The 24,893-nt window shown below is 40.1% G+C and overlaps 1 protein-coding gene across 1 annotated transcript; it reads right to left on the bottom strand.

Moving 5' to 3' along the window:
* Nucleotides 1-1,170: 1,170 nt before the first annotated feature.
* col1a1a (collagen, type I, alpha 1a) lies at nt 1,171-23,046 on the bottom strand. Its single transcript, XM_055024479.1, has 49 exons — nt 22,795-23,046; nt 21,005-21,196; nt 20,791-20,813; nt 20,447-20,482; nt 19,353-19,445; nt 17,890-17,958; nt 17,762-17,806; nt 17,151-17,204; nt 17,021-17,074; nt 16,859-16,912; nt 16,694-16,747; nt 16,544-16,597; nt 14,232-14,276; nt 14,081-14,134; nt 13,949-13,993; nt 13,422-13,475; nt 13,147-13,245; nt 12,931-12,975; nt 12,237-12,335; nt 11,968-12,021; nt 11,783-11,890; nt 11,178-11,231; nt 10,969-11,067; nt 10,829-10,882; nt 10,647-10,745; nt 10,468-10,521; nt 10,310-10,363; nt 10,099-10,206; nt 9,973-10,017; nt 9,647-9,745; nt 9,433-9,540; nt 7,487-7,648; nt 7,337-7,390; nt 7,115-7,222; nt 6,974-7,027; nt 6,794-6,847; nt 6,527-6,688; nt 6,250-6,357; nt 5,949-6,056; nt 5,762-5,815; nt 4,917-5,024; nt 4,740-4,793; nt 4,545-4,652; nt 4,396-4,449; nt 4,180-4,287; nt 3,568-3,841; nt 3,270-3,460; nt 2,851-3,093; nt 1,171-2,720 (listed from the first exon to the last, which is right to left on the bottom strand). The coding sequence occupies exons 1-49, from the start codon at nt 22,874-22,876 to the stop codon at nt 2,574-2,576; spliced, it is 4,338 nt and encodes a 1,445-aa protein (XP_054880454.1). The 5' UTR covers nt 22,877-23,046; the 3' UTR covers nt 1,171-2,573.
* Nucleotides 23,047-24,893: the final 1,847 nt, after the last annotated feature.

Genomic DNA, 24,893 nt, shown 5'->3' with positions numbered 1-24,893 from the left:
GATCAAATTTAACACCACTATGAAAATTTTTTAGCCCATTCTACTTTGCAGAAAATTTTTAAGTTGGCCACACTGGCTGCCTCAGCAACTGAATCAAGTTAAAGTGCAGACTTTGACCATAGATATGAATACGAAGATGCCTCATTGAGCGGGTCGGTCTGTTGCTGTGATACGTCACAGGGTCTAGTGAATGTGGCTCAAATGGGATTATATCTGAGCCACAATATGGTCTGCTGAAGAGGAGAAACCATTATTTAATTACTTACAGCAAGTTACTTAAATCCTTAGGTGCTCCGGAAGCCACAGTTTTTTTTCTTTTATTCTGAAATTCTGCATTAATTTTAAACAAAATGTCATAGGACACACCATAAAAAAATCTATCTTGTTCTCAACAGTTTAGATGACACTTTCCCTAAAGTGTTGCGGATCATCCATATGTTTTTGGCAAATATAAGGTTAGTCTTTTTTTATTGGTCATCTGTAGATTCTGGCAAGGAATTCTTTAATAGATGGGAGGTTTTCCTTAGTCTCTTTCTTATTGTTGAATCATGAATACTGAACTGCAGTGCCATAGATGTTGTTTTGGGTTCAAATTGGGCCTTCTGGAGGAATAATCAATGGCCTATAGGGGGACACTACTGGGAAGGTTGATCAAAGTTTTATGTTTATTTGTGCTTCCATTGTATCCCAGAGACGTATAAATGCCTCTGTCATCTATTTCAGTTCAATAGATGCTAGAGAGAGTTCTCTTGAATTTCTTTTGGTCTGTGCATAATCGATCGTCTTTGTTTTATGCAATATCTGTTAGCCTGCTTTATGTTGTCAGATGTGCTCCTTATGTGATTAATTAAATTTATTCAGGTCTGGCAGGCTTCAGGACTAAAAATTGAACTGACCTATTCAAAATATGTAGCAAGTCACAGTTAAGCAATTATGTAACAAGAAAGATGTATGTATACTAGTCTGTTTTGGATATTTTTTTTCTCTAAATAAATGAGATAATCATTTAAAAATGTCTTGTATTCATTTATTTTTGTCAGATAATAAAGCTTGTATGGTCTGACCAAAATAGACGTGTCAGAATAGCAAATATTTTGGGGGCAAATACTTCACTTTTTCAGTTACTCAAGTTTGCATTGTGGTGGCAGTCAGTCAGGAAATTAGACAGGATTCAATGTTAGACCACTTAACATGCTTTATTTCAGCATTCAAAATAATTAAAAACATCTCAGTTTATTATACATATACAAAATAGGTACAGATCTGATTTTTTCCCCATGGGTGTGTTCTTCTAACTCACAAACTCTTTTTAATACCTCTCCATTTGAGTGGTGATTAAAATCTCTGATTCTAATTTGTTGATGAGGAAAGTCACCTGTTCCACAAGAGAGCAAGAAAATAAGTACAACAGATTCATGAATGAAGGGATAAAAAGTTGGAGTAGAAGCTGAAAAGCAAAAAGAAATGTTTTACTGCCACCATGATCAGTCAGAAGAAGTTTGTGTCCTTCTGGGCACCAAGAATTAAAAGCTGTGGTTTCATTTTTAGCACCAAGAGGGCGCTGCCATTCCAGAACGTTTTTAACACTGCACAACAGTGGAGCCATACTGGATAGCCAACAAACCTCAAAGAAAAAAATAGCACCTTAAGTTTGAGTTCTGCTTCTGTTAAAAGTGTCAGTAAACCTCAACTACCCCACAGACCGCCACATTGAAAACAGGCTTCATTTCAAATACTCAGAGTCCTTTTAAAATGCTGGTGTTTCTTTCATTTCTGAGGTAGCCATATTATCTTTTTCATAAAAGAGGTTTAAACTCATTTTTCTCTGCTGGTGTTTTTAATGCAATAGTTCTTAGGAAAAAAAAAACATGATATCAACCACAAAACAAACAAATCACAACAGCAGTAAGATGAGGGGATGTTGACCTTGCCTAGAGCAGGTGAAGCAGAGGAGGGCAGAACAACAAACACAAAGATGACTGTCAGTTTCACCGTTTATTCATCAACACCTGAAACGTGGTACAAACAAATGAATTCTGTCTGTTGTGACTGTCCGTTCATTCCTCAGAGCGCAGAGGTGTATCAAATACAAAAGTAAGTTTTGTATTTTTGTAAACTCCAGAGAGGCCTGGTTTGGCTAAAATAAGAGGGGGGGGGGAGTTGTTTTTTTTTTTTTTACACTTTACAGAGGCATATATTATTTTCTTGTTGCCAGTGAAACAAAATGTCTTCTCTACAGGATCCTTGGTGTTGGTGATGGCAAAAAACAAAGTAAAAAAAAAAATTAAAAAACAAAAAACAAAAATAGTGGTCCCAAACACAGCGATGCAGATGCCACTACACCACTACTGTCTTGTTTTTGTTCAAGTGCAGTTTTAGGCAAAGTAGACCATTGGAAACAAAGGCCAAGTGGAGATGTGTCGATTCAGGAGTGAAGGGTCAGATTTTTCAGGTAAATGACATTGGAAGAATCATTTGGTGGGGTATCTTTTTTGGGGAGAGATGACTGCTAGAAAAAATAAAACACACACGCACACGCACACAACAACACTTTCAAGTCCAGATTTCTCTTTTTACAAGAAACAGACAGGTCCAACTTCAAGGCCAAACTCTTGGTCTGGAGCACCAACGTCCATAGGAGCAATATCAATGATGGGGAGGCGAGATGTTTTTGTTGTCTTATAGTCAATGACTGTCTTGCCCCATGTTCCGGTGTGTGACTGTAGGGAGAGAGAGAGAGATGATAATTACTTTTAAAATATTAAAATTACTTGCTCAACAACCCCCCTCCATGTTTGAACAGCTGCTCTTTTCATTTCTAGTAGAAATGAAAAGGAAAGCGTTTCTCACCGTGCATCCATCTTCCAGGACACTGTAGGTGAAACGGCTGTTGCCCTCAGCTCTGATCTCAATCTCGTTGGAGCCCTGGAGAAGGAGGGACTTCTTGAGGTTGCCAGCTGCAGCGTCCATGTAGGCAATGCTGTTCTTGCAATGATAGGTGATGTTCTGGGATGCCTCAGTAGACATGAGACGCAAGAAGGTCAGCTGAATGTTGACATCCTCTGGCAGAGATCCCTCGCTGCCATAATCGAACTGGGCAGGAAAGAGGAAAAAGAGTTACTGGCTGGATTTCCAAGTGAAAAGATTGAATTTAGTAAGAGAGGACAGAAACGTGCTGGTAGAAAAAGTGGAAAAGAAAATGAAGTTTGACGGAAAGTTAGGGAACAGATCCAAAGAAAAATTCAGGTCTTTGCGGCATAAGGTTTCACCTGGAAGCCGTCATTCATAGCCTCTCCGAACCAGACGTGCTTCTTCTCCTTGATGTTCTTGCTCATATACCAGTTCTTCTTGGCAACGTCAGGCTGAGTTGGTGTTATGCAGGTTTCTCCGGTGTCCATGTTGCAGTAGACCTTGATGGCATCCTGAGTGCAACCCTGGTCAGGGTCAATCCAGTACTCACCTGAACAACAGAAAAAAAGGGTCAGTTCCTATCATTTTTGGAGAGGAACTACAACCAGCATACATACAAACAATTGGTATTCCATGCTTTTACAAACATGGACTCACCACTCTTCCAGTCAGGGTGGCACATCTTAAGATCTCTGCAAGTTCTCGCTGGGTTCTTTCTGGTTCCGTCAGGGCTGCGGATCTGCTCAATCTGTTGACTAAGACTCTTCAGGGTGCTGTCCACCTCTAGGTCGCGGTCACGGAGAACATTAGCGTCGTCAGCACGGAACATGCGGAAGGGATCAGGGGCCTTCTCCTGGGTAATGAAACCAATGTCGAATCCACCACCGGGGGCACCAGGAGGTCCTGGGGGTCCTGGAGGCCCAGGAGGACCCTAATAAAGAAAAATGATTTGGTTAGTGCATTAGTGATAAGTTCTGCTCATCCATCCATTATCTAAAGCAATGGGACAGGGTGTATATCTCAGTGGTCATCAAGTGAGAGGGTCAATGTGTTGCCAGTCTGTCACAGAAACACAGAGACATACAGGACAAACAACCATGCACAGACACCTAATGAGAATTTAGAGAGCTCAATCAACCTAACAATTATGTTAGGTTGATAATTTCATGCAGAAAGACTCCAGGCTGGGATTTGAACTAAAGACTAGTGGGTCACTGTGCAGCCCAGTGGTAAGTGGAAGAAGGAAAATAAATTGACAGGATGACTTACAGCAGGTCCCATCTCTCCAGAACGTCCACGAGGTCCAGGAGGTCCAGTGGGTCCAGGAAGACCAGACATACCATCCTTACCTGGAGCACCAGCAGATCCAGCAGGACCCTGTGAAAAGTACAGAGAATAATTAGGAAAATATAATTCTATAAATAAGTAGAGCAAATATGAAAAGGATAATAGCAATAAAGTGCTGATAGTTGAATGATAACTTACTCTGGGTCCAGCAGGTCCAGAAGAACCAGCAGGTCCAGCTTCTCCAGAAGCTCCCTAGAAGTTCATAGAAAAAAATGTGACTTAGAGGTTGATTCTGTGATTGTACATGATATATTTTAGCATAGAAAAATCAGTATACATGTACATACAGGTGGTCCAGGAGGTCCCTGTTGGCCAGTAAATCCTCTGTGTCCTTTCATGCCTCTCTCTCCAGCCTCTCCGGTCTCTCCCTTGTCTCCACGAGCTCCAGCAGGTCCCTGAAAGGATGGATGGAGATAATTAATTCATTTTACTTTTGTTTGTCCTTATATACTTAATTTCTCATTAGAGCAATTGTTCCTTACAGCAGGGCCACGAGGTCCAGCAGGGCCAGCAGGGCCAGCAGGGCCAGCAGAGCCCTGAAACACAGAAACCTCAGTTTAACTTTGAGGCGAATGTCAAGACATGCCACATCTTCATGCACATTTTAGAATAAAAAAAAAAATGAAACCACTGATAAGCATGGCACAATTTTCACTCACAGTCTCTCCACGATCACCAGTCTTTCCAGCGGGTCCAACAGGTCCAGGGGCACCAGGGGGCCCGGGGGCACCAGGGGCTCCAGCAGCGCCACTCTCTCCACGGTCTCCCTACAGCACAAACAGAAAATCAGATAATTTGGTTCTTTCTACCAACCAAGGTAAAATAAGTGTCCCTCACAGGAGTTATCAAACATTCTACTGCAACTAGATCTGAAAATGGGGTTTCAGTTCTGTCTAATTTTGAATCTTTTTACCAGGCAAACAGTCTGGTGGGCAGATTGTTCAGAAAGAGAAAAAGGTCCAACGTCAATGGAAACTGGTGGGATTCCTCTGGTTTTTATCTAACTTATATGACAAACTGACTGAACCTCACCCTACTGTAATTACAATTAATTTAGGATTTATGTAATGAATGAATCTGAATTCATCTCCACGAGCTGAATTAACTCATCCTTAATTTTTCTTATTATTTTCATCTCTTCCTCGTTGTCCGTCTCATTTTGATTTTATGCTCATGGATTTCTTTCATGATCTGTTTTTTGAACTGTTGACACTCTTCTGGAGTCATTGTGTCAGCTTTGGCGATGAGGGGAATGATGTTGACTTTTTTATGTAACCGCTTCATGAATTCAATGTCTAGCGGCTTCAACCCATGACCAGACGGAGCGATGAAGTACAGGCAGCAGTGCACTCTGCTGTCCGGCATCAGCTGCCTGTTGACCCGCGACTTACCTGAGTTTGAATTAACCAAATTGACAGGAGTTGAATTAGGACTTCTATAACTGAAAATGAACTCAATGACTGTTGTGTGCAGCTCAATAGTTCAACACATATCATGAACCTACCTTGGGTCCTGGAGCTCCATCTCGTCCAGATGGTCCTTCATTACCAGGGTTTCCCTGTGATGCAAACAAAGCCACTCAACTATCAGCAGAACACCATACCTATACATAGACCATAAATGACCCAGAGCACTTTATGGTCCGGACCATAAAGTGCCCATGCCCCAGTGACCGGGGGCCTTCATCCCACCTCACGTCCAGGTTCTCCAGGGGCACCAGCAAGACCAGGGGGTCCCATGGGTCCGGGAGGCCCACGCTCACCACCAGGGCCAGCAGGTCCAGGCTTTCCAATTTCTCCCTGTTGAAGACATAATATGTAGACATGTCACTAAACAATTCAAGTGTAGTTATTAAGGTATATTTAGCTGCCTTTTGGAAGTTGCATAAAAAGAGATGGTTAGATTTATTGTTCTAGTTTTGTAAGCTAAGGAAAATGGTTTGTTTGTTTGTTTGTGATGCAGGAATTTTGGAATCAAGATCAATCTACTTACTGCAGGTCCAGGGAGACCAGGGAAACCTCTCTCTCCTCTCTGTCCGGGTAGACCAACAATACCACGTGCTCCAGCAATACCTTGGGGTCCAGGCAGACCAGGAGCTCCCTGAAGATCACAGCAAAAGGAGGAATAGAGGTAAAGATTAGAAATAAGCAACATCAAAAGTGAACAAATTATTTATGCAGCTAAACATGTGGAGATTTGATGCTGACACATTGAGCTATTTGTTTGATCTTGATTGTTTTGAAAGCCTGTTACAGAGAAACTTACTTACCTGAGCACCATCTGCACCAGGGCTTCCCTTCTCTCCAGGAGTTCCTGGGGGACCAGCAGCACCAATCTCACCAGGGCGGCCAGCAGGTCCAGTCTCACCACGGTTTCCTTTGGGTCCCTCCTTGCCAGATGGTCCAGGAGGTCCGGGGGGTCCAGAGTTTCCCTACATATTAGGGATAGGGGTCAATTGTAATGGTTCTGGAAAACCTGGACTTTTCATGATCAAAAACACAAAGTGAAAAAAAAAACAAAAAACGTTTAAACCTACAGCAGGGCCTGGAGGGCCAACTCTGCCAGCAGCACCAGGGAAGCCTGTAGCACCCTAAGAAGAAGGACCATTAGTTAAATGAGCAAAGACTGCATCAAACCAGTGCTCTTGAACAAGTCAACTAAAACTAATGCAAGGCTAAAAAGTAATTTATAGAAGAAGACAAGAGTAATGACTTACAGGAGGTCCAGCTGCTCCACGGGCTCCCTTAGGACCAGTATTTCCAACAGGACCCTACAAAAGCACAACACAACCTTAATCAAAATGTAATAGTCTTTGGAAGATAAATAATACAAACCACAAATGAATGTGTCTTCAAACCTGAGGTCCGGGAGCACCAGTTGGTCCGGCAGGGCCTGGAGGTCCAGCATCCCCCTTAGCACCATTATCTCCAGGCTCTCCCTTAGCACCAGGCTGTCCATCAGCACCCTGAGATTAAATGGTGGTGATTTGAAAAATAAAAAAGTTTTTAGAATAGTTTAGTGCAAATTTACAAAGTGGAAGAAAGAAGAAAACTAAATCAACCAGTGCAAGAAACCTTACAGGAGGTCCAGCAAATCCAGCAGGTCCAGGTGGTCCAGCTTCACCGCGCTCACCCTGTTACAGAGAAAGAATTATCAGTCAAGGTTTTGAGAATCCAGTGATTAGTCGGTAGTGGGACAAGTTTTTGATAGACAAGCAGATTTTACTAACAGGGGCTCCACGAGCTCCAGCAGGGCCGACAAGTCCAGGGGCACCATTCTCTCCCTTGTCACCAGGAGCACCAGCTGGTCCAGGAAGTCCAATTGGTCCAGTCAAGCCACGGGGCCCATCTTTACCAGGTGCACCATCAGCACCCTTAGCTCCTTGGTCACCCTGGATTATTCGAGGAAGAGGGTTTATCACGTATATCAGTGCTAAAAGTGTAGATGTCTGTCAAACTTCAGTGTTTCAAGACATCAAACAAATTTTAAAAATAGTCACAAGCCAACACAACATGGCCCTGTGTGAACAAGTCATCACCCCCTAAACCTAATAACTGGTTGGGCAACCCTCAGCAGCAACAACTGATAAAAAGCTTTTATGATAACTTGCATTGAGTCTTTTCCAGCTGGGGAGGAATTTTGGCTGACTCTTTGCAGAATTGTCCTAAATCTGTCACAATGTATAAATGGCCTTTTTAAAGTCATACCAAAGCACAGGAGACAAGTAAGTGTAAGGTCAGGACTTTGATTAGGCCACTCCAAAGTCTTCATCTGTTTTTTTTTCTTTTTTTTCCAGCTTTTAGAGTGTTTTGGATCATTGTCCTGCTGCAGAACCCAAGTTCACATTTGAACATTCTCCTTTGGGATGTTTTAGTAGACAACAGTCTGTGATAAATGGAAGCTGCTTCCAGGTCCTGAAGCATCAACATAGTCCCAGACCATCACATAACCTCTACCATGTTTCACTGTTGGTATGATGTTCTTTTTCTGAAATAGGGTGTTATTTTACACCAAATGTATTGCGACACACCTTAAAATAACACCTTACAAAGAGTTGGACTTTTGTCTAATCAGTCCACAGAATGATTTCCCAAAAGTCTCAGAATTATCAAGATGTTCTCGTAGAACTGAGATGAACCCTACAGTTGTGTTTGCTGAGCAGTAGTATTCATCTTGCAGACTATTTTTTCCCAGTGCCTTTCAAATGGTGGAGGCATGAACTATGACCTTTACTGAGGCAAGAAGCCAGAAGTTTTTTGGCTGTTGTGGGAACTTTTGTCACCTCTTGGATGAGGCAATGTTTTGCTCTTGTGGCAATTTTGGTCGTCCTCCTGGGAGATTCACCACTGTTCTGTGATTTCTCAATACTTTGTCTGTTTCTGATAATAGGTCTGTCTTGAGCACCAATGCTTTAGAAATGTCTTTGCAACCCATTCCAGACTTACAGATCTGAAATACTGTCATTTGTTTCTGACTGACTTTGGATCTCTGCATGATGTCTAGCTGTTGAAGATTTTTTGGTGTACTATTTAAGTGACATCTGGACTAAGAACAGGTGTGGCAGTAACCAGTCCAGAGTGTGGCTTGAGAAAGTTAACTCAGGTATGAGCATTATATGCTGACAGAGGGGCAAACACTATTTTACCCAAAGCCATACTAGTTTGGATGTTTTTCTCCTACACTGATAAATCTCCTTTTAAAAATAATAAACATGCATTTTGTTTACTTGTGTTATCTTTGACTAATATTTGAAATGGTTAAATATTATGAAACACTGAAGTGTGTCAAACATTCAAAAATGTAGAAATAAGGAGGGACAAACATTGTTTCACACCACTATATTTTGGGGATCTTGAGTTTCAGTGGTCAGTATCTGTCATCATGGTCGAAGGAAGGAATTGCAGTGAACCAGTGAAGGACACCTGATGCACTTTACAAGTAAAGCTGGCCTATGTCATCCAAGCGGCTTTTGATCCTTCAACTACTGAAGAGAACTTCTGACTGGTTTTCAAAGAAAGATTTCACAACACAAACTACACTGGAAGTTGTGAAATATGGGACTATGCTGTCAGGACCAGTCTGGTGCCTTTGCTGCCAGGTGGACATATATTATGGATGATGAAATGTGATTGCAAATATTGGGAGTTATGGAGAAATACTGTTGTGATCACTCACTCTGTCTCCTCTCAGTCCTGGAAGACCAGCAGCTCCGCGCTCACCAGGCATTCCCTGCAGTCCAGGAGGACCAACAGCTCCAGGAGCACCAGGGGCTCCAGGTTCTCCCTTAAGAGGAATGTAATAAACAACAATGAAGCATCAATGCCTGATATTTTATGGAACTTGATTTTATTTAAACTTTCAAATTTTTTGAGTGATTGCAAATCCATACCTTTGCACCATCATTACCAGGAGAACCAGGGGATCCACGGGCACCAGCAGGGCCAATGGGGCCAGGGGCACCACGCTCACCAGGGAATCCTCTGTCGCCCTGAGGAGAAAGGTGGTAAAAAGTTAGGTAAACTAAAAGTTAGGTTCTAACTATTGATACCTTGTGAAAGTAATAATTTAATATAACAGTTTTATTTAGAAACTAGTATAAATCTCTAAAGATGATTTAACTCTCCCCCTCATCTTTCCCCCTTCACCCACCACTACAGGATTCTCCTAGGAGTGTATCATCAGTTCAAGAAACAACAGTGAGTAAAAGCTGCTTACTCTGGATCCAGCAGGACCTGCAGCTCCTGGCTCACCAGGCAAACCCTAGACAAAAAAGATAGCAATGAGGAGGAAGCACTTTCACTTAGGAAATATATTAAAGCTAATGCATAAGTCAATGTGCACCTGCTCTCCGGGCTTGCCACTCTCACCAACGGCTCCTTGAGGTCCAGGAAGACCCTGGAATCCAGGGGAACCAGAAGGTCCTGCCTCTCCTCTCTCGCCAGCAGGACCCTGAGGATGCAGAGAAATACATTGTTGTAATTTTTTGTTATTTTTTTTATTCATGAAGAATTGGATGTTGGTGCAAAAGGTGGTGCAGAAATTCATTACTTACAGCAGGGCCTGGAGGACCTTGAGGACCAACTTCACCATCCTTTCCAGCAGCTCCCTGAAGACAAAGATGGCAGGTTTTCAAACGGTCTGACACAGCCTCTCTGACTCGCCAGAAAATTTTGTTAAAAATAAAAAAAGAGCAAAATATAGGCCTCTTACAGCAGCGCCAGTGGGTCCCATGACTCCTCTCTCACCAGGCTTTCCAGCCTCACCCTAGTCACAAAAAAATAAAAGAAGCAACACAGAGAACATATATTAGTGGAGCACTCCTCAGAAGTTCAAAATCCATAACAACGAGGGTAACATCGATATGTTTTTCCTTTTTAGACCATACTCACAGCAGCTCCCTTTGGTCCAGGAAATCCCATGACTCCAGGCTGACCTCTTGCTCCAACAGGGCCAGGGGGTCCGGGACGTCCATCTTGTCCAGGGGCTCCCTACGGAGATGAAATAACTTTACTTTAAGGACAAAATGTAGGTGGTGGTTTGATAAGAATTACAGTGCAGGACATAAACTTACAGAAGCTCCAATTTTGCCATCAGGTCCAGGGCTGCCAGGGCTGCCGGTCATACCCTACAAAGCAAATGTTGGAAATCAGATGAGATGACAATGTGGTGAAAGACTGGTACAGTCATACTTGTACAGAGACTTATCTGTACCTTAGCTCCAGGCAGACCAGGCTCACCAGTACGACCAGGCTCACCGGTGGAACCTTTAGGTCCAACAAGACCAGGAGCACCACGCTCGCCAGGGGCACCCTAGAATAGCAGGTAAAAGGAAGAACAGAGCAATGAAAATTTATTATTACTATCTGGAATTATTTCAGATTTAAAATTGTTTCCTTTTGAGTTCTTCATTGTTTACTTACTTTGGGTCCAGCAGGGCCATCGGAACCAGGGAAACCACGGCCACCAGGGGCGCCCTATAGAGAGAATTTAAAACACAAATTTAATCTGCTATGATTTAATTGAAGTCTTGTTTAATAACTGATTAGAAAACAGTAAAAAAAAAAACCTCATGTGATTGCTTTGGGCTTATGTTCACCTCTGGTGGAAGCAAAGACTGTAAAAGGCCTGTAAATGTATAGCATTCTATCTCTTCTAGAGGAGCATTTCACACTACAGTCAGTCTTTCACTCATTCACACACTGATGGTAGTGAACTGCTGCACAGTTTCAGTCTGACAGACACTGTGTCATCAACACCACTGGGCCATCTGACCAGCACTATCAAGCAAGACAGGTGATGTGACTCTGAGACAGCTAGAAAGGAGATTCGAACCAGCAACCCACAGGTCACAAGACGAACTCCTACCTCCTAAATCACCATCGCCTTAAAGAGACAGTTTTTTCTAAAACAGAACATTGTGCTTTGTTGATCCATAGTATCCTACATGGGATTCTTCTCTGTGACATATTCCAAACTCATCTTGGAATTGTTGGTAAAATAACAAACATTTAATAGAAATGCATACACGCTCTCCAGGGGCACCACGGGCACCTGCAGCACCGGGTTCTCCTCTGGCTCCTCTTTTGCCCTCCTCACCAGGAGGTCCTGGGGGTCCCTGAACACCTGTAGCACCCTATGACAAACAAAAAACATAAATTAATTGGATTCAGAGATTAAGTACATACTTTGTTGATATCTCTGTGAACTTACCGCCTCTCCCTTTGCACCAGGCTCTCCCTTGAATCCAGGGGCACCAACATCACCCTGAAAGACAAGTTCAAATTTGAAAGACATTTAGAAAGGAACAACAAATCAAGGTGTCTATTAGAAGAAGTATTTCTTTGATTGTGGTTTCCCTGTGTTTACATTTCAAACACAATCACAGATTAATGGCAACACAAAGCAAAAATATAATTATTTATTTTAATAGGCACATAAATATATTTGATTTGTTTTCTTTTTTTTAGAGCTGTACTTACAGTATTACCCTTGGGTCCAGGGGCACCAGCTGCACCCTGTGGTCCTGGAGGTCCACGTGGTCCAGGGAAACCAGGAGCTCCAGCAACACCAGGGGCACCCTACAGGGGGCAGCACACAGCCACAAAACACAGTCACATCCTCACGTCTGGTTTTTCTAACTTGACTGAAACTGTTGGTATAACAATAGAGTGACGGGAGCTTTTTAGGTTCCCTTGATGAATGTTTACAGCAAACAATAAAATAAAATAAAATAGTAAGAAAAAAAAGAAAACAAACAAATATATATATATAAATATACATATATCTATATATCTATATATCTATCTATCTATCTATCTATCTATCTATCTATCTATCTATCTATCTATCTATCTATCTATCTATCTATCTATCTATCTATCTATCTATCTATCTATCTATCTATCTATCTATCTATCTATCTATCTACTATCTATCTATCTATCTATCTATCTATCTATTATCTATCTATCTATCTATCTATCTATCTATCTATCTATCTATCTATCTATCTATCTATCTATCTATCTATCTATCTATCTATCTATATCTATCTATCTATCTATATCTATCTATATATCTATCTATATATATATATATATATATATATATATATATATATATATATATATATATATATGTTGTTTTTGTTTTTGTTTTTAGAGATACACTTACAGGGCCTCCCTTAGCACCAGGGGCTCCATCAGCTCCAGGGTTTCCCTGAGGAGGAAATAGAACAAATCCTTACTACTATAGACAAATTACATTAAAAGTAACTTTTTTGTAATATTGATTGAAACAAGCACCAGAAGTTTTACTTTGCCTGAATTAATTTGTACTGTATAAAAGCCTTTTGATTATTAATTTGTGAAGTCAGAGCTTCAAACTTACAGAAGGTCCAGCTGGGCCAGCGGGTCCGGGGTTACCAGGTTCTCCACGAGCTCCAGCAGGGCCCTCAGGTCCACGTGCTCCCTGTGCTCCAACATCCCCCTGGGAGTCAGACAACCAAAACAAAGACTTAGTTGGATGTGAAAGCTTTGGTTGAAATCTAAAACATTAACATAAATATGCTTAATTAGGTAGACTCCCAAATGAAACACTGAACTGTTATTACCAATTTGAAAGAGTGATTTTTCTTTCTTTTTCTTTTTTTTCTTTTTTTTTACCTTGGGCCCAGGGCCACCTGGGAATCCTGGAGGTCCAGCAGGGCCAGTGGGACCCTGAAAGCAAACAAATGGAAATTCAGACAAAAATCAGGTCTTCTTTTCAGTTTTCTGTAACCATAGCTCAAACAATAAAGCTCCTTGTAATTTGGTAGATTTACTGAACATAGTTAAGTATAAGCGTTAAAGGTCCAGTGTGCAGAATGGAATGCCATCTTGTGGTCAGAAATGCACATTGCAATTGGTCCAATTCCCCTCCCCCAATTAACTTCGCATTATAGCAAATCATTTGAAGGGACAAACTTGCTTCAAAAATAAGTTTGTCCCATCTGGATTCCTGTTAAAACATATCATCGCATAGAAATCAGCATAGAATGCCTACATTAAATTGTGATTGCAAATATAGAATATGCAGCTGTAATGTTAATGTAAAGAGTACACTTCAGTAATGTGGTTCAATATTATTTTCAGAACGTACTTGTTTTAAAAAAAAGCACATCAAACCAACTATCAGAGAATCAAAGACATACCGGAGGTCCAGCAGCACCAGCAGCACCATCGTTACCACGGGCCCCCTGCAGGAGTCAGACAGACAGAGAGACATAATTGGTTGGTGAATGATTCAAAAAATTACACCTTCGAGTATGCATGCATGGACTTACAGCAGCTCCAGAAGGACCTGCGCGACCCCTCTCACCAGGCAGACCACGAGGCCCCTAAAGGAATACAATTCAACATGTATTTAGTTGCAGTCAGTCAAAGGTTAAGGTGAAGTCCAGGTAGAATTAGCATAAAAAGATTTTTTTTTTTCACCATAGCACCAGGAGTTCCATTCTCACCAGGGGCTCCAGCCTCTCCCTAATATGAGGAAAGAGACAGATAGGGGAGAATATGAAAGGACATCAACAGAACAATGAATCTTAATACTAAAACAATGTGGCAAATAGTGTAACTACCACAAATGAATGCAGATTAAGCAGAGTGCTACAGCTAATGGCTGTCTGTTGGATTCTTTATTCTCTTCTTCTGATTTTAACTATTAGTGAACCACCTGTTAGTAAACTTAATCCTTAGTCACCCTGAGCCAAATTTCAGTTTTGTCTTTCTTGGCACATATGTTAAATAACATCTTTTAATATGGTGCCTGAAAGTTGTGACTCTGCAAAACATTCCATTTTCAGATAAAGAAGGTCCACAGTATCCCCATGCATTGTCAACTTAGCTAAGAACCGAAGTTTACAGAATGTAAAGATGTTACATTCCTTATAAAAACATGAATGTCGACCTGTTAAGGGTGTATCCCTCATCTCACCCGTTGACTTCTGGACATAAGCACCAGCACCCCTCACAGCTCCACCAGGGGTAAGTGTAGCATAATGGATGGATATAAAAATGCAAAAACTAGAAAAGCACAATACTAGACTGACTGTGGAGAGGACATCTTGCGGGAAGTTTAATTTTCAATATTTGCATTTAGCAAAAGACAAAGACTGACCAAATTGTTAAGGAAAAAAGATGTTTGAAAGAGCCATGTTTTTTTTAAACTCAGATACAACAATCATATTGTAGCACCAATAAGGTGATTTCCAAAGAACTCGTGAACATGAACATGCACTAAGTGATCAATTGAAGGAGGAGGCAAAACAGGATGGAACAGGCAAAACGTGTCTTACCATTGACTAGGCATAACAGGGGATTTCTCATCATAATCACACATTTGTATTTATCATGGATTGTGTTTTTTAGTTAGTGTTACTGCAATCATGAACAGCTGCATGTAAAATGAATTTCGCTACGTTGTTTTGTTGACAATAGAAAAATCTTTTCAGGGTTCTTCCTGTGCTCTGAGAGGCACAGCGCTGTAGCACTGCTCTGATGCAACGGCACAGAGCAGTGCAAAGCAGGAGGAGAGGAGCATCACGGGGTGCCAAATGTTTACACAATATTGAGATTAGGGGCACCAAATTCTGGATATTTAATTCCTGTCAAATTCTATTTCTTCTATGCCTAAAGGATCTGATATATTGGCATTATAGGGGCAGTATTAAGTATTTTCCAGCCACATAGTGGCATCTTATAGCACAATGAAGTAGCTATGATACCTCCAGTTTATATAAAATGCCATATATATACCAAATATCATAAAAAAGAAATTTGAACTTGTGTTTTTACACCTTGTTACTAGATCTCCTTCTTTTGGCCAGAAGAAGGCCAAACTCCTGCTCTTTCTGTAATTCATCAACATGGCTCCTCTGTTAACCCTTTCACAATGTTTTTACCATCATCACACTGAGAAGTAGCTCATATAATGACAGATGTGAAGCTTCACAGGGTGTTTGCTAATTGCTGCTGGCTAGTCTGAAGGAGCTGACTGGGGAAGTCGCTGGGGAGGCAGAAGCTCCAAGGAAGAGCAGCATCTTGATAACAGAAGGAGCTGTCCCTCAGCTCACACTGGCGTTTTGCACAGCTGGATGGTTGCCATGGAAGATTAAAAGATTTCTCAAACATGCACGAAAGAATAAGGCAACACTTCTGGTATGTCTCTGATGAGGGAATAACATACAAACGTGATGTAAAGCCCCAAAAAGCATATTTTACATAATACTGCCTCTTTAACATTGGTTTTGGTCATTTTTAACATATTGGTATCAGCCCCATAAGTATAACTTGGCTGATATTAATATCCAGGATTTATGTCTACCTTGTTGTTTGTGTTTTGGAGGGGTTGGCCATGTTTTTGTTTGGCCATGCGACAGTGATAGTACTACAGCACATCGTGGTCAGTTCTTTTCCTTGTGTCAAATGTTGATAAACATTGATTATCACAATTATGACAGCAATATTAATGTCACGTATGATAACTGGCCAAAATGTTTCTCTCTGTGCATCTGCAGTAATCACACTAGTGAGCCTTACTGAAATATGTAACATTGAGATCAGCTAGTCAAGTTATTCTTTTATATCTGCTGGAATTTCTGGAAATTTAATGACCAACTCACTACTCCGTTATATCAACTGTTTCCCACTTAAATTACCCATGCATCGCTACAATTTATGTTAACATTTATTGAAATGAAACTTTGGACATCGAGTGAAAGAATGAGATAGTGGAAACATTTAGTCACCTTGGGTCCAGCAGGGCCAGTGTCTCCTTTAGCACCATCCAGACCGCTGAATCCCTGAAGGCCAAGAGAGAAACATAAAGATGAAGTTCCTCTTTGTGAGATCTTCTCAACTTTGGATGAATGGGACAATACAATATGGCTTTAACTCACTCTGTGGCCCTTGATTCCTGGAAGTCCGGGGGTTCCTGGGAAACCACGAGCACCCTGGGGAGAAAAAAGTAAAGAAAAAGAGGGGCAATTTAAGTTAAACTCTGCTGTGCTCTTGGTTTTGATTTATACATGTTTACTCAAAAACATGTTTGTTCAGTGAAGTACCTGTGGACCAGAAGGTCCCCGCTCACCAGCACGACCAGGTTTGCCAGCCTCACCCTGACGACATACAAAATTAAGACATAATTACAAATCCACTTAAATCACTATGCTTTGATTCAAAGTGATGTTTCCTCAGGAACTGAAAAATACAAGCTGACCACTTACATCCTCTCCATTCTTTCCTGGAGGTCCTGCAGGTCCGCGTGGCCCCATGGGACCCTGATTAAGAGAAAAAGAAAGTTATGGGGGCTGTGGATGAGTTAGGTGAAAAGTTGTGTGCTTTTTCAACACTCACAGGGGCTCCAGCCTCTCCAGGCTCACCAGGAGGGCCATTGGGTCCTGGAGGTCCCTGTAGGAGGAGACAGAACCTCAAACATCATCCCAACTATACTGCCAAATTTTTCTTTAATTCTGAATCTGAATTCTACGGGTTATACAAAAATTACACTTCTTGTATAACAAAATAATCCTGAATAACTTCAGCTGCTCTTGTCATAGGTTTTTTTCAATTGGTGTCAGAAAGTGATCCACGGGCTTAAAATGACAGATTAAATATTCTGGTATGAACTGACCATAATTCTGTTGAAGTTAAAACATGAAATCTGTCAACCCTAATAACTCAAGGGTTAAACTGGGTTAAACTGAATCCATTATTATTGTAGAATCATTTAAGTGAAATACCTAACAAGTATTATCAGGAAACAGTCAACTGAGTATGCTTAAGACTGAGTATGAACATATATTACATTTCACAAATTTCCAGGCTGAATTTGCTAGATTAAACTGAGACCAGAAACATGTGGTTTATGGGACAAGTTGTTAAATTTAGAAACAGCTCAATGCAGTCAGGCAATTGGTGTTAACATTATGATCATGTCACTGGAAGGAAGGAAATGATCCACTTACACTTTGACCTGGAGGTCCAGTAGGTCCACGGGGCCCCATTGGGCCCTGTTTGTCAAACAAGGACAGAAGTCAGAACCATCTTAAGTTACAGGAAATAATAGACACGTACAAGGGTGAACATGCTCTACCATTGGTCCAGGCACAGGCATGGCAGGGGATTTCTCATCATAACCACCAGACATCTGAGGGGAGAAGTTCTGAAGCACAAAAAGAAAACAGACATGCCCTGAAAGAGACATTTATCAAGAAATCACCTATTACATACACTGAGCAAGGGTTATGTTTAACAGGAACATAACCAAGACCTTCCCTTAATGTAGCCCTTTGGTGAGATTCACTTGCTATGATATGAAAGCTTTAGTTTAAAACAGTTTATAATTTTTTGTACTATTATTTCAGAACAACTAAATGTAAAAAATAATATAAACCTTCACAACAGGTTAGTCCAGGTCTAGTTAGTCGCCATTGGGTGTCAACTTGACTTTTCAAACAAGATAAGGCATTGGCTGTTAACTTAGCTCAGTATGATTTTTATATTAAAAGAATGTTTGAGGTTAATAAAACTTAATACCGTAGATGTTATCAGATGATAAGCATGTCAAAAATTAGTAGTCACAAATAAAGTGGAAAATTATTTTTAAGTTTGCATAGGTAAACTAAAAAATATTTTTGCAAAACCCAACAACAGTGTGAGGCAAATGAAAGCAAGGGATCGAGCTCAATTGGATGTAAAAATTGGCTCCAAACAAGTAATATGTACCAATAGATTTTCTAGGGGAATTTATATTAGCTGTAGGACATTATTTCAGAATTTTACATAAAATTTGAAGGTTTGTTGACTTGATGTGGCCCTTGAAGATCAAATTTTAATTTAAAGTCAGACTGTGAAACCGATGTAGCAACTAACTGATTGCTGTTGATTTGTATTATCTTCTTTGTGTTTCCATGCTTTTTCTTTTATGCTTTTGTAAAACATTCTGACTGAACTTATTATTGTAGTGTGTAATTTTTTTAAATGAGTAATTATTAATAGTATAATAATAATAATAATAATAATAATAATAATAATAATAATAATAATAATAATAATAATAATAATAATAATAATAATAATAATAATAACAATAATAATAATGGTTGTAAAAGTCAAAGTATCTTCTTATCCTTTCTTGGCAAAATGTCTTCTCACAGACAGGTACATCATCCAAACCTTTTGACCCAAGATCAAAACTAAGGAGATTTTAGTCTGTAAATCTCGATAGTTAAACTTTATGTGCAAGTTGATTTTATGATAGACCATAAGCTGAAAATATGTTCAAGTTTTACCAAGACAATTATATTTTCTGAAATTTTAGACTTTCTTAAATGTTTCCCACAAGAATACCAGACATTTTGAAAGCAAGGGATCAAGCTCAATTGGATGTAAAGATGTAATTTTTGCTGTGGTAAAAGCAAATCAGAAATTTATGTTTTCTGACATCAGCATTTCCACATTTCATGTGTTTTTTTTCCCTTTTAACCCTGATTAGATCTTTACAGTCTAAACCCAAACTTAGCCATGTACAGAAATTTACACAAAAAAATAACTTACTCCACCAAGGCCAGGGGGTCCAGGAGGGCCGGGAGGTCCTGGCAGACCAGGTCGTCCATCCAGGCCATCTCTACCAGCGGGACCAGGAGGACCCTAAAAAGAATTAAACAAATATCGAACATTGGGGCATGTGCGTCACTAAAAGCCATCATTACAAAAACAAGCACAGTTACCTCAAGACTCCTTATTGGAAATACTGTTTAGCATAGGATATTTAATTGTGTTGTGCAATCTCGCGTCCTTTATAATCACAAAGAACTTCCTAAAATTGGACTTCTCAGTACTAATGAGAAGTCCATTGGTATTTTTTCTTTTTCTTCTTTTGTGCTCGATTGTTTTTAAATGGATATTCACGAAGAAAAGTCGGTTTGTGTTGCCTTTTAAACATTTTAATCAGAGCAGATGTCGGCCTCCTACAGTATTCATTTGAATAAAAGTTTAATGGGTTTTCAATTCAGATTGCGCTTCTTTCAGACCCAGCATGACTAGTGGTTTAGCTAGCATAAAGTCAGTTGGGTTGTTAGCTGCATCAAATTGAATAAAATGGACGAACGTGATTTGCATTATGGTTTTAAAAGTCATAATGTTTTATGCATGAAATAAGTTTTGATGAAGTAACAACTGGAACAAAAACAAAAAGCAACTTCTTATTCTTAGCATTCTTAAAAACAAAATCAAAGTAAAAATTACCTCAAGGTTTTTTCTTGACAAAAACACAACCACTTCATGTACTTATACTTTTGTTAACCCAACTATTAATGTTTTCATCATGCAGGTAATTTGTTTTCTACTAGCAACACTAGAAGCAAGGAAAGATGGCTCCATGTGGTAAAAATGCACTCACAGCAGTTCATATTTTAGCAGGCATGTTGTAAATGTAACAACCACCAAGTGACTAATCCTCTTGTTAAATGCTCCTACATTTTTAAATCATACTTCCTCATCCATTTAAAATACAAAACATGCAATTTTGCTGCTTTTTTGATAAGACCCGCTTAACTCCAGCAGGAACACACAGTACCAGAAATTATTCACACTAATGAAATTGAACAAAACTGGAAGCACATCCACAGAAGAATAAAATGTGAATATACCCGCTCTCCCTTGGGTCCACGGTCTCCCTTGGGTCCCTGTAGGCAAAAACATCAAAAATAGTTTTAAGGTAAAGATAAAGGTATTGATATAATCACATTAACAATCATGTACTGGTTGCTATTATACTACACATCATTGATCTGTACAAATAATATGAATAGAACGATATGAATATTAATGTTGACTTTATTATTAGTATACCGAATGATCATCTCACTTCAGTCCAGTTTACTTTTGTTAAATAAAAGCATTTCACACCTGAAGTATTTTCATGGCACCGAGTAGACTAAACAAATAACTAGAAATGTCAACAAGTTCTGAATAAAAATAAATTTTTATTTACCTCAACCTGAGCAGACTGGTAGCCTGAAAAGGAGAAACACACAATTTCAAACATACAGAAAAAGAAATAAAAAATGGATGTGTTGCAGAAAATATGTAAAGATAAGCTGGGCATAATGTATTTTCATATTTATGACTTCTGAAATAATGTGATGCAGAAAATAATAGGATCAAAGTTATGAAAAAGTAACCCAGAGGATATATGAGTGAAATACCGTCATCGGGGCAGATGGCGCAGCACTCGCCCTGGGGGACGATGGGGTTGAGGCAGTCAGTTGGCTCTTCGCATAGAACCTCATCGCACAACACAGTTCCGCTGTCACACACACAGATTTGACATGGCTCTGGTTTCCACACGTCCCGGTCCGCAAACACCTGACCTTCAAGGGTGCAGCTGGCACCTGTGCCTGAGAGGGGCAACAGAGAGAGAGAGGAATGTCAAATGCATATGCAGGAGCAACAAAACAGAAAATTTAAGGTAAAAAATATGATTGTGAATGAATATAAAATTACATTAAAATACAAAATGTAAACCAAATACTCAGGAGATCAATTTTAAGTCTAGATTCCATTACAGTTCCATGAATTTGTATATAATGAGGCATCTGAGCTGACAATGCCTTAAATTCTAGTTTTCTCTATCCTCTTATGTAAATGTTTCTAATATTAGCAAAAATATATATTGTTATTTTGTATAAATTCAAGGCTTAGCAGCTCTGACAACGTTCTGTGTGGAACTGAAACAGATCAGGATCAGGGGTGACTGAAAGGACACAGTCTGCCTGCAGATGTAGAGTAAAAATTAAAAACCTTCAAGTAAATTTTTATTTCCACTGAAAAGCAAATTAGCGTCCCGTCTTAGTGGTGGGACTCTGACTTCTTAGCACAATGTAAAGCCTGAATGCACTTTTTGAGCGAATATAAATTCTGTGTCGTTCCAAAGTTTTGAACTCAGAGGGAGAAAAACGGCAGTGCTGTAGACTGCTGGTTTGGCAGTAGCTGCTGGAAACTCTGCACATGTGTTTGCAATTAAAGGAAAGCAGACAAAAAAAGAGTGGAAAGAAAGTGAAGAAAACGAGGAGGTGGGTGTGATAGGGGGGTGGACGTGGCAGCCAGATGTTACTGCAGTCACACAGAGGAGCCTCTGGATGTCGCTGTGAGATCGCTCTTCGTGTCAAAGTACATCTGCTTCAAAAAGACTGCTGAATTCTTTCCAGATAAAAGGAACATCTGGAAAAACTGAATATCAACTCCACAGCTGTGGTCCTCAGAGTTATTTTGGCTTTCTTTGTCTTGTCAAAAGATTCAATTTCTTACAGCCCTCCAAAATGCCTTTTCAGTATCAAAACAGCTGTAGATTTTTGCAAATGGAAGATGTTTATATCTAGTCAGGGTCAAGACTGAACTTGTTTCGCACCTCCTATTTTCCTTTGGGAATATTCTCATTATGCGAGCTGCAGTTCACCTGACTGTCTTAAAAGCTGGCCTCAGGCTGTGGCTAACATCAATCAGGCCTCAGACAGATTTCACATCTCTGACACATCTAAACGAAATCAAGCAGCAAATTTAAAGCTGGTGAAAGAAGAAAAATTAAAAAACATTATTTGTGCCTTAAAAATATTCACTTTTGAAGGCCCTGTACATGTCATCTGTGCGATGGGGTTTCTTTTTTAAAAAGGATGGCCTGGAGAAAAGTCTACAAAAAACTTGCAGCAACTTGCGCTGCGTGCATGCTGGGAACATGGAGGGGACGAGAGTGCTACACTAGAACAAAGAGAAGGAGAGAGGGAGGCCTTCCTGGGATGCCCAATGGATTACGTACACCCTGTTCTGTCTATCTCAGAAGACATCAAACTTTCAATGATCTAAAGTCTAAATCATTTAGTTTTGTCCTCTTCTCTTCCTAAGATCTCAGCAGCCGTCCATTCATAAAGACAAAATCCATCCTTTTTTTAAAAAAAGGGAGAAAAGCGTTGAGAACCTCCAACAAACTGATGAAACTTACGGTCGTCCTCGCCCTGCGCCCTGGCCAGGAGCACCGTGGCGCTGAGCAGCAGCACCAGCCGCAAATCCACAAAGCTGAACATGTCTAGATGCCACCAGACATGTAGACTCTTTGAGGCAAGAGAGGAAAAAGAAGTTGGGGATGTTTTCTCTTTCTGCTACACTCCACTCATACAGGGGTGTTTGGGGTAGGATCCGTGCGTCTGTCCAAAGTCCTCCTGACCCCAGCAGAAAACTCCCTACTGCCTGCACTCATTTTTCAACAGAGCTTTTATATGGGAGCCCAAAGAACTGGGAGGTACTGGGTCTGGACTGACTAAGGGGGGACCCACCCTCATTACCCTGCTGCTGCTCACGTTCAGCGAAGACAAAAAAGGACACCTCCTTCAAAGGAAAAAAAAAAGACAGAGGGAAAAAACAGCAGGTCCCTCCTTCCATAATTGCAGAGCATGTCTGGGTCTAAGGAAAAGGGGTGGTGATGGGGGTGAGGGGCTCTGAGAAAGACAGACACTTGAGCCATATGAGTGCTGGAAGTTTGGAGGAGGATTTTAATCTTCAGCAACCCAGCATTTTATCCAGAGCTCTGTTTGGCTGTGGTCTACTTTTTGATTCCTTCAGATTTCTCACATTTTTTCAGATTGTATTGCCTTTAAGGTCCAGAGGTCAAACCCCAATATGAGAATGGTTTCCCCTTTCACTGTGTTAACATGACCTACACATGTTAACACAGTGAATTTTTTCATCCAAAACATTTTCATGTTTGGATGAAAATGTTCCTAATCCTTGTGTCAGGGGGAACTGCATTGCCTCCATTCACAGTTTATGACAATCATCAAGTTCCACTTTCCACTTGTACACGAAATGAAGATTTAAATGCAGCCTACAAACTTACTCATAGAGTCCGTGTTTGATGTTCAATAGAAACCATTCATTTCTGCATTATGTTTTGGAAAGCCTTAAAAAAATCCTGCTCAGTTGAGCAACTCGATTTTCATATTCTAAGCTTTCAACTTACTTCAAAAACTTGATATACAGCATGCACACTACTTTGAAGTTACCTGCTGAAAAGACAGAGCCTTCAGAGCATTCCATCCATCCGTCCGTCCGTCCATCCATCCATCCATCCATCCATCCATCCATCCATCCATCCATCCATCCATCCATCCATCCAACCAACCAACCAACCATCCAAACCCTGAGCACCTTGGCTGCACGAAGAAATTCTGCCCATAAAAGTTATGAACAGAATAAGTAACAAAAGGCAACCTTGATGGAGTCCAACTCTCACCAAGGTTCAGTATGCAGATCTTTTTGTGGGATGTATCTCCAAATTATTGCCAGTTCAGGAGCACCATTTATTTTCTTTGTGCTGACTAGCTGTACCTCACCAATAAAGAGGTTATTTCACCTGTTTGTGGGTGATTGTGGTCCGTCGTCTCTCAAACTGCTGTAAAATACTGAGTCCACTCTATTTGCAACAGTATAGTGAACTTAAAGAAACAGTTAAAATGCATTAAAGTTCAGCTATATTTAGGGTTACTTAACACATTAAGTTTTCACGTCATACATCACTTTTTTCTTTTTTTTTTTACATAGAAAAGTCCTAAGCCAGAACTTTGTATTTGCAAAGGACAAGAAACCTGCTTCCCTTGGACCACAAACAGGGTGATGGAATTTAAAAAAATATTGTTGTGTGCAACTTATCAGTACACACAACAGCACCGATAAGTTGCACAAATTCTAAACATGCACTGATATGCACAGCTAATGTTCATGTCACATTTCTAAGGAATAATTTTTAAAAATAAGTTCCATGAATGATGAGGGGTTCCTGAAACAATGGACACCTAAATGGCTAGAATAGCACTTTATACCAGTTGGATGGTTTAAGAACATAAATAGTAAATTAAAAACAGTAAGTACAATTATTTTTTTGCTTTATTTATCTACAAAAAGGACATTTGAATTGAAAATGTTGTTTACTTTATTGACATGTTTTTTATTATTATTAAAATACAGTTTCATCTTGATTAATTATTAATAGACCCTGTAATTTTTCTTCACAAGACCAAGGTTTCAAGGATTGCAAACAGCATTTTA

Source organism: Poeciliopsis prolifica, unplaced genomic scaffold, assembly GCF_027474105.1.
Source record: "Poeciliopsis prolifica strain line A6 unplaced genomic scaffold, Auburn_PproV2 SCAFFOLD121, whole genome shotgun sequence".
In the NCBI taxonomy this organism is placed as follows: Eukaryota; Metazoa; Chordata; class Actinopteri; order Cyprinodontiformes; family Poeciliidae; genus Poeciliopsis; species Poeciliopsis prolifica.
Note: the sequence above shows the minus strand (reverse complement) of the source record. Positions and strands in the feature narration are given on the sequence as shown.